This window comes from Danio rerio, chromosome 16 (assembly GCF_052040795.2).
Source record: "Danio rerio strain M-AB ecotype USA chromosome 16, GRCz13ab, whole genome shotgun sequence".
Taxonomy (NCBI): Eukaryota; Metazoa; Chordata; class Actinopteri; order Cypriniformes; family Danionidae; genus Danio; species Danio rerio.
In genome coordinates, this window is record NC_141036.1 from 47,782,514 (window position 1) to 47,792,500 (window position 9,987).

The 9,987-nt window shown below is 35.5% G+C and overlaps 3 protein-coding genes across 16 annotated transcripts in view; 1 reads left to right on the top strand and 2 right to left on the bottom strand.

The window, feature by feature from the left end:
• Positions 1-6,283, bottom strand: part of caspa (caspase a) — a 54,960-nt gene extending 48,677 nt beyond the window's left edge. For all 3 annotated transcript variants that reach the window (XM_087286205.2, XM_087286204.2, XM_087286206.2), the window contains exons 1-2: positions 3,225-6,283; positions 561-755 (exon numbers count right to left, since the gene is read on the bottom strand). The gene's annotated coding sequence lies outside the window, so the exon portion shown is untranslated. The remainder of the gene's footprint in view (positions 1-560; positions 756-3,224) is intronic.
• fli1rs (Fli-1 proto-oncogene, ETS transcription factor-related sequence) overlaps positions 1-7,706 on the top strand; it is a 30,792-nt gene extending 23,086 nt beyond the window's left edge. For 3 of the 11 annotated variants that reach the window (XM_087285325.1, XM_087285327.1, XM_087285324.1), the window contains exons 4-10: positions 641-844; positions 1,013-1,084; positions 3,373-3,441; positions 3,679-3,741; positions 3,833-3,880; positions 5,667-5,750; positions 5,884-7,706. In XM_087285325.1, coding sequence (XP_087141451.1) covers positions 641-844; positions 1,013-1,084; positions 3,373-3,441; positions 3,679-3,741; positions 3,833-3,880; positions 5,667-5,750; positions 5,884-6,407 — 1,064 coding nt within the window. In that variant the 3' untranslated portion in view covers positions 6,408-7,706. 11 annotated transcript variants of the gene reach the window in all.
• A 1,495-nt stretch (positions 7,707-9,201) lies between these two features.
• The window catches only part of zp3d.2 (zona pellucida glycoprotein 3d tandem duplicate 2), an 8,464-nt gene continuing 7,678 nt past the window's right edge, over positions 9,202-9,987 (bottom strand). The window contains 3 exon segments of one of the 2 annotated variants that reach the window (NM_001162847.1): positions 9,202-9,534; positions 9,697-9,770; positions 9,882-9,970. In NM_001162847.1, coding sequence (NP_001156319.1) covers positions 9,299-9,534; positions 9,697-9,770; positions 9,882-9,970 — 399 coding nt within the window. In that variant the 3' untranslated portion in view covers positions 9,202-9,298. 2 annotated transcript variants of the gene reach the window in all.

Below are 9,987 nucleotides of genomic sequence, written 5' to 3' on the forward strand. Positions count from 1 at the left end.
CCTCAAGTAAAGTAAAAGTAAAAAGTAAAATAAAGAGTAAAATAAAAAGTAAAAGAAGTAAAAAGTAAAAAGAAAAGCAAAGTAAAAAACTAAAGAAAAACTAAAGTAAAGCAAAGCAAAAAGTAAAGGCAAAGTAAACTACAAAAGTAAAGGTAAAATAAAAAGTAAAGTAAAAAGAAAAGCAAAGTAAAGCAAAGGTACAGTAAAGGCAAAATAAAGTAGAAGAAAAAAGTAAAGCAAAAAGTAAAAATTAAAGTAAAGTAAAAAGTAAAGGTAAAGTGAAAAGTAAAGGTAAAGTAAAGATTAAGGGCAAAGTAAAGTAAAAATTAAAGTAAAAAGTAAAGGCAAAGTAAAGTAAAAAGTAAAGGTAAAGTGAAAAGTAAAGGTAAAGTAAAGATTAAGGGCAAAGTAAAGTAAAAATTTAAGTAAAAAGTAAAGGCAAAGTAAAAAAAAAAAAACAGTAAAAAGTAAAAGTAATGAGTAAAGTAAAATGTAAAGTAAAAAAAAAAAAAAAAACATGGAGAGTAGAAGTGTAAAGTGTGCACTGACGTATCTTTTACCTCCTGCTTGAACTCTAATGAGTCCCGTCACTTCAGAAGCACTGGTTCCTTATTTTACTCTTGCTTCTGTCCCATTTTAGACCCAGAGGTTTGGACACAAGACCACGTGCGGCAGTGGGTGGACTGGGCCATAAAGGAATACGCGCTGTCCGATGTGGACGTGTCCCTCTTCCAGACCCTGGATGGGAAAGCGCTCTGCAAATTGAGCAAAGAGGACATGATGCGCATCACCTCCGCATACAACACAGACATCCTGCTCTCCCATCTCAACTACCTCCGGGAGAGTAAGACCCTAATCCCATATGAATAAGCCATTATAAATGTTCATATAATCAGGAGAAACTATAATCAGTCTGATTTCTAAATGCATTGTTAGTATGCTGTGGAAAATGCTGGTCTATTTATAAATGTAGTAGATTAAAACGGCTTGCTTTTTACTTTTGTTTATTCAGGTAGTCCCACTTTTTCCTACCCAACAAATCCAACTAATACACAACCACAACCTCGAGTACAGGTGAAAGCCGGTAAGTCAAACCTCTATTGTTATTGAGCATATAAATGATTTAAAATATACATAGTTTCAATCATATTTATGACTGATTCTGTCTGTATTTGAACATGAAATATGAAGCTTCTGTATGAATGAAGTATATTAATTCATGGTACGTAATGAACAAAGGTTATTGAGTCCAATGAACTGTATTACAAAGGAAAAGAATTGCTGTATTCTAAATATAAATTGTTATTATAAAGAAATAGAAAATAGAAATTATTAAAAAGAAAAAATAGTTTACCCAAAAATGAAAATGACCTCATCATTTACCTTCTCTCGTGTGGTTTTAAACATTTGAGAGTATCTTTCTTCTGTTAAACACAATGGAAGATATTTTGAAGAATGCTGGTTGCTGGGACCCACTGACTTGCATTGTAGGAAAAACAATCACTATGCACGTCAATTGGTCTCAGCAACCAACATTTTTTAAAATATCTTATTTTGAACAAGGCAGAATAACAATTTTTGTGTGAACTATCCCTTTAATGTAGTCACTTTCCAAATATACATCAGATCATATTGGGTTTCTTCCCCTGATACAAGTCATTTTAGTTTCTACTGAGATCCTTAATGTGTAATACAGGGATGCAGGATTTTTGTCTTAGGCTAATACCAATATTTGCCATTTGTTCATTTACTTGGATTATTTAGACCATTTGGTAGAGGCTGATATTTTAGAAATTATGGGATGTATTGAAAAAAAAATGCATTAGAGTGTGTTAACTAGCGACATTAGCAGTTCAGAAATGCAATCCAAACACTATTAGCCCTTAAACTACCCCAACAAAAAAACTAAGTAAAAATAAAAAGATAAAATACAATCCATACAATTTTTTTCTAAGTTTAATATACGGTTGAAGTTAGAATTACTAGCCCCCCTTTGAAATATTTATTATTTTTTAAATAGTTGACAAATGATGTTGAACAGAGCAAAGACATTTTCACAGTATGTCTGATAATATTTTTTTCCTTGGGAGAAAGTCTTGTTTCTTTTATTTCAGCTAGAATAACAGTTTTTAATTTTTTAAAGCAATTTTAAGGTCAAAATAATTAGCCCCTTTAAACTATATTTTTCTATAGTCTGCAGAACAAACCATCAATATACAATAACTTGCCTGATTACCCTAACCTGCCTAGTTAAACTAATTAACCTAGTTAAACCTTTAAATGTCACTTTATGCTGTATAGAAGTGTCTTGAAAAATATCTAGTCAAATATTATTTACTGTCATCATGGCAAAGATAAAATAAATCAGTTATTAGAAAATGAGTTATTAAAACTATTATGTTTAGAAATGTGTTGAGAAAATCTGCTCTCCACTAAACAGATATTGGAGGAAATAAACAGGTGGGCTAATAACTCAGGTGGTTTAATTATTCTGACTCCAACTGTATCTATTTTGTTTTGACTGTTAACATCTGTGAGTGTAAGTTTCAGTCTGGAGAGATTCAACTTAGTAAAAAAAATCTAGTTTTATTTTGAGAGAGCTCAAATTATAATGGTGCACTTGTGTGCTTTTGTCATGTTATTATGAATTGTGAATGTTCAGATGTGAGCAAACACAAAAGATCAATGACAGGATGGTTTATTTTAATTGTAAAAACACATAAAATATTGGTTTGTTTTTCACCCGAGCCTGAAAAGCACGTATCAAACAGCACCATTATTTGATACTGTTTCCTCATGTAAAAATACTGGTCACTATTCAATGAGATTGTTTGAACAAACAAGAGCAATACTTTATAGTTTTAAAAGAAAAAAGGGGCCTATGGCTTTGGAATAAAACCAGGGACTTAATTTTAGTGTGAATTAACTTGTAAAATTATATAGACTAAGTGGTTAAAGTTCAAGATATTATACAGCACTAAAACAGTTTGTGCTATGCAAATGCAAAGGTGCTTTAAGGACCGTGGTTCGTTTCTTCAATGAATTTCACCCCAAGAGTCGCAAGGTTTTTGAATTGCTATGCTTTCGGACAGGAAACAGCTGCACTAGGACAGGAAGTAGAGCTCAGTTTAAGACACAATTGACTATTCTGTGGCAAAGAGAAGCAGTCAGAACAAAAGGACAATCACCCTAAGGAATTGTGTGCCATCTTCAGGCCTTCTTACCGCTTTGCTTCTGCCTTTGTTCTGCCCTGCGTTTGTTCTTCGGGGATCTTTAATGCAGAGTTTCCTTCCTTCTGCAGCTGCCCTTCTCCTTACTCTTTAAAGCCATCCTTTCCTGTAAAATCTCCCTTCTGTTAATTTCTCCTAGCAGAAAACAGCTTTGAGGAGATCGGCAGGAGAAACAGTTGGTCCTCAAGTGGATTGCCAGCTGTCCCTAAAGGTATAGTTGACCTGCGTTAAAATAAATAAATAAATAAATAGATAAAAAAATAAATTAGTTACACGATCAATAACACATCATATGTAACATTTTAAATGTAAAAAAAAACTTGCCTTTTTAATTAATTTTAATTAGTTTTATTAGCATTTCTTTTATTCTTGTTCATGTAAAGCACTTTGAATTACCAGAGTATGCAATGTGCTATCTAAATAAACTTGCCTTGCCTTGAAATCACAGGATCTCCAATTGAACATCAGCACAATACCAGAATTACAGAGCCGCCTCCAAGACTTCCACAAGGTCAATGAGTTTAATTCTGTACTCATTATTATTTTTTGTTATGCTACACCTCAGTGTATCTAATCAGTCTTGTACATTTCCGTCTTTACAGACCCCTACCAAGCATTAGGTTCCATCAGCAGTCGTCTTGCAAACCCAGGTAAGAAATAATCATTAAATTGCATACGGGTCAAAGATAAGTTGTGCCATTTTAGAGTTTGAATCAAATAAAAATGACTATATATATACAGAGAAGTAAAGCATATTTAATGCAAGTAAAGCATCTCATTTATGAATTATTATTTGTGAAGCTAAAATGCAGGGAAAATTAACGTTCCCTTGCAATTTGACATTATACATATTCTGCCATGGAGTTACATTATATAAAAAAATAATTGATCAAATTTAAATATATGCTGACAGTATTTTTAATGATAAAGATTTAAAAAGGAAATGTGAGTATTTTGGGTCTTTTTGGAGTTTTTATTATGTCATCATGTGCCTTTCTAAATGTTCCTGACAGTTTTTTTAATGAATTATTTTATAATGTATTGCCACACTAAATGACTTTGCAGTGGTATATTCAGTAAATCATTGCAAAATAAAAGCCAGTCATAATAATTAGCCCAAGAAAATAAAAAAAATATATACATTATGTATGGAGAAAGTAAAACAATTACTAACGTCACGGTCACACTAGTTTTGAGCATGCAAAATTTCCTGCGAAAAGGGAACAGGATAATTAGAGATTAAAGTGAGCGATTGGTCCATATTTTAAATTTCTGTTCAGAGAGGTCATGTTTTGATCTTCGAATAGTCTCACATAGTCACGTGATGCGATTTCGCAGGTTTTTTCATTGCAGTGAACTGCAAAACTTGTCGCACGAGCTTGCATTTCCAGTCTGCTACATTCGCATGTATGAATGGAGATCTATGGGGCGAAGATCGCAGTGCGATTATGGCTTTACATCATTACACTTTCACCATTTTGAATGCAGTTTTCATCTTTGACCCAGATTCATCAGCATCAAATTAACAAATGTGGCCTTTTTAATGTATGTAATCTTTGAATGCACAGATATATACCTTTTCATAACTAATTTAGTTATATCACTAATAATATAACCCTGATAAATTATATGTTTTATCAACAATTTTACTTGAATTAGTAAAGCAAAAGTTTATTTTAGGGATATCCCGATCAGGCTTTTTGGCCTTCGAGTCCAAGTCATTTGATTATCTACCGATACCCGATCCGATACTTTTATAATGCATAAAAAATGCAAAGAAACAGATCCAGGATGTTTAATATTTTTATTTAATTCACCTTATTTTAACATTTAACAAATCTGTTAACAAACAGAGCAATTCTGTGAGCTCGAACAATCAACTAATAAAGATCAATTCTTCACTTTTGGACTTTTTTATAACAGTAAATATAAAAAAAAAAAATCTAATAGAAAATGCTTGAAATTTCCGCTTCAAGCTGCTTCTGTTTTCTACTTTGCCACCATTTAACCAATAGAGTCTCTGTAAGTCAAGAAAGAGGTGTAACACTGTGCCTCCAAATAACTATAGATGTGTTAAAAAATAATGAGTGTATATATATACACACACACATATATTCAAGTCCTGATCTGGAGGTAAAGTCGGATTCCAATAGAGTCTAAAAGCGCATGATCAGCCCCTTTCCTGATCATGTGATTGGATCTGGACATCCCTATTTTGAACCACTTCAAATGTTGAGCACTGTACATAAACTGACCAAGTGTGAAAGTATTGCTACAAAAACATGCATTCCAATTAACATTATATTCATTAAAACATTCTGTAAAAACTTTATATCAGGGTTTCAACAAAAACTTTACTTGATTTCATTGATAAACATGATTGGTATTACAAAACACATGATTAGAATGATTGTCTGCCCGACCTTCTTTACACAGAAGCGAAACCAATCCACACCAAGAACCGAACCACCAAACAAAATTCTAGCCATCTGCCTGTTTCCAGCACTGACAGGACTGTGGGTAGGTGTTTCTGACCGACCCACATTCTGTTTTTGTGTTCAACAAACATTAAAAAGGTCACATTTAAAGCAACAACCTGCCTTCAAAACCCATTCAATCTTCCACTAAAGCTCTCCATTGATTTTTCACACAGGCTCTGGTCAGATCCAGCTGTGGCAGTTCTTACTGGAGTTGCTTTCCGACAGCAACAACTCGACCATCATCACCTGGGAGGGAACTAATGGGGAATTCAAGATGACAGACCCTGACGAGGTGGCCAAACGCTGGGGGGAGCGAAAAAGCAAGCCTAACATGAACTACGACAAGCTCAGCCGTGCCCTTCGCTACTACTACGACAAAAACATCATGACCAAAGTGCACGGCAAACGCTACGCATACAAATTCGACTTCCAGGGCATCTCCCAAAGTCACCAAAACCACTCCACAGAGGGAAGCGTGTATAAATTCCAGACCGAAGGGTCGTACATGCAGAGCTACCACAGCCACCAGCCAAAAATGAACTTCATAAGCCCACATTCCACCCCTATGTCTGTTACAACTAGTAATTTCTTCACGCCTCAATCCACCTACTGGAACTCCGCAACCAGTGTGGTTTATCCCAGTTCACCGATGCCACGACATCCCAGCACTCACACTCACTTGAACACTTATTATTAAAACGGTCACATTGTAAAGCCAACATTGGCTTCTTTGTTGACAACTCTTAAAGAGACAGTTCACCCAAAATTGTACTCTATTTCCCCCATTCTTGACTTGTTCCAAACATTCTTTACACTATTAAACATAAAAGATATTTTTAATATAGCAGAAAACCTGTTAACACTGACTTCCGTAGTATTTGTTTTTCCTGCTATGGAAGTCAGTTGTTTTTACAGCTTTCTTTCATTCATTTTCATCCGCTTTTCCAGGGTCGGGTCACAGGGGTGGTAGTAGAGAACCCCAGACTTCCCTCTCCCCAGACTTCATCCAGCTCCTCCGGGGGGGATCCCGAGGTTTTCTCAGGTCAGCTGAGAGACATAGTCTCTCCAGTGTGTCTTGAGTCTTCCCTGAGGCTTCCTCCCGGTGGGACATGCATGGAACACCTCCCTAGGAAGGCATCCAAAACAGATGCCTGAGCCACCTCAGCTGACTTCTCTCGGTGTGGAGAACCAGTGGCTCAACTCCAAGCTCCTATCGGGTGACAGAGCTCCTCACCCTCACTATAAGGGTGCGCACTGTGAAGGAAACTCATTGCGGCTGCTTGTATCCAAGATCTTGTCCTTTCGGTCATAACCCAAAACTCATGAGCATAGGTGAGAGTAGGAAAATAGATTGACCGGTAAATCAAAAGCTTTGCCTTTAAGCTCAGCTCCTTTACCACAACGGACAGATACAGACCCCATTACTGCTGCCACTTCACTGATCCGCCTGTCAATCTCGTTTTCCATTCTTCTCTCACTCATGAACAAAACCTCAAGATACTTGAACTCCTCCACCTGGGGTAAGGACTTTCCTCCAACCTGGAGATCCAGCTTTCTTTAAAATATATTATTTTGTGTCCAACAGAGTAAACAAATTCAAACAGTTCTGGAAAAAGTAAAGGATGAGTAAATGAGTTTTAAGTTTGTGGGAAATAACAAACTGGCAACATTTCTTGAACAACAAATGACAAGAAACCACCCTCTGTAGCAGATCTAAATACCATTATTATTCAGTAGTATTGTTGTACAGTATATAAGCATGTTAAACAACTGCACCCCTTAGGGTTATATTGTAAATATGTTTTGCATGTTTCATAAGAATGCTCTGACATCACATGCATGTATACTCAAACCTGATGCTTTAAAATGTAACATTCCTTTGTATGCTTGTGTTCTTGTACAGGTTGCTTGTGGTATGTTACCAAGTTGAATGGTAATCACCTTTACACTGTAAGCGTTACATTATATTACAAAATAAAACTGATAAACGGCTGCATTCATGATTCACAGTATATTATTGTGCTTTAAACATCCAATCAAAAAGGCAAAAAGCCGAAAAGGCATAAAAGTAGCACATAGCTTTAAGCATGTTGTTTCCTACATGTTTAATGCATTATAAGCTAATTTTAATATATATATATTAAAATTAAAATATATATAGATATGTTTTTATAAATATTTTATTATAAATTAAAATATAATTTTTAGTAATTTATCATTTAGTGTAACTATAGTTTATAAACTCACTGGCCACTTTATTAGGTACACCTTACTAGTACCAACTAGTACCATTCAACAAGGTACTGGAAATATTTCTCAGATTTTGGTCCATATTGATATGATAGCAGCATGCAATTGCTGTAGATTTGTCAGCTGCACATCCATGGTGCGAATCTCCTGTTCCATTACATTCCAAAAGTGTTCTATTGGATTGAGATCTGGTGACTGTGGAGGCCATTTGAGTACAGTGAACTCATTGTCATGTTCAAGAAACCAGTTTAAAATGATTTGCGCTTTATGACAGCACGTTATCCTGCTGGAAGTAGCCATCAGAAGATGGGTACACTATGGTCATAAAGGGATGGACGTGGTCAGCAACAGCACTCTGGTAGGCTGTGGCGTTAACACGATGCTCAATTGGTACTAATGGGCCCAAAGTGCGCCAAGAAAATATCCCCAACACCATTACACAACCACCAGCCTGAACCATTGATACAAGGCAGGATGGATCCATGCTTTCATGTCGTTGATTTTAAATTCTGACCCTACTATCCGAACGTCACAGCAGAAATCGAGACTCGTCAGATTAGTCAACGTTTTTTTCAATCTTTTATTGTCCAATTTCAATGAGCCTGTGCCAATTGTAGCCTCAGTTTCCTGTTCTTAGCTGACAAGACTGAAACCCGGTGTGGTCTTCTGCTGCAGCCCATCTGCCTCAAGGTTGGACGTGTTGTGCATTCAGAGATGCTCCTCTGCATACCTCGGTTTTAATGAGTGGTTATTTGAGTTACTGTTGCCTTTCTATCAGCTTGAACCAGTCATTTCAGCCATTCTCTTGCAACAAGCAGTTGGACAGGTGTACCTTATAAAGTGGCCAGTGAGTGTATAACAACATCCTGTCAAGCAAATTTACTCATTTTACAGCATATTGCGATACACTATATAAAAGGATCATACTGCAGAACCAAAATATTCACATTTTAATTCCTTTGCATATTTTATAATAAATTTGTATTTCCTTTTTGATATAAAGATTGTAAATGTTTTAATGAATGAGGCATGAATCAATATTTCAGCCATATTTTTGTTATTTTTACAAACATAACAGCAAATGTTAAGACACTTGCATTTATTACATACATTTATTTAATGACCTGATTTTCTCTTCCTGAGTAAACAACTTACCAATGCACAATCACTAGCTCCTTACCACCCGAAACTGATGCTAAAGCATATGCTGATGCATATATTGCTAAGAGAAAACATCCAAATTACAAACATGTGTGTCATGTATTTATTAGCATTTCGTGTGCATCTGTGAAATGTCTATAATCAAAGCATATTACAGTAGGTCCTTTTTTTGTTTGTTTAGTCCAGTCCAAATACCTCCTCAAATATTCTGCGGGGCTCCACAAACTTGCCTTTTTTCTCCACCACAGTCGAGGCCGGCGCAAAATGATGTGAATCAGTCTCAGCTGAGGTCAAAACCTGAACATAACCTGTTCCCACCTCATCTGGCGTGAATAGAGTTGTTTCCTCCTCCTCGACGAAGCCCAAATCAGGCTCCATGATCCAAGGATCACTGGTGATAACCTTACTGGACACTGTATATGGATTAATAAAAGAAGCAGACTAAACCTATAGCTGACAACAGGTAAAATGTGACAACTTTATAATTTCAACAAACACTATCGTATTTACTCAAAGCAATGCTATTTTTTTGCAGTCCAACAAAAAAAACAACTTTTAAAATTGAAGTTACTTACCAGACAGGTCATAAGACTGGCATGTAGAGTCACAGCAGAAACACACATTATTTGAACTGTGTAATTCTTCCCATCTAAAAAAAAGAAAAAAAAAAGAAAGAAAAAAAAGAAAGAAAAAAGTATGCAAATTAAAGGTAATTCGCTATTGAAAAATGCTAAAATAACACATCCAGAACTCCACATACTGTTTTGTATTTTGGTTGTAAGTGCAGGACTTCGCAGTTGCTGTTGGGTTTAAACTTCCGATAGATATTTCACAATGCATGTAAAGATGCTGAAGATAAAAAAAAA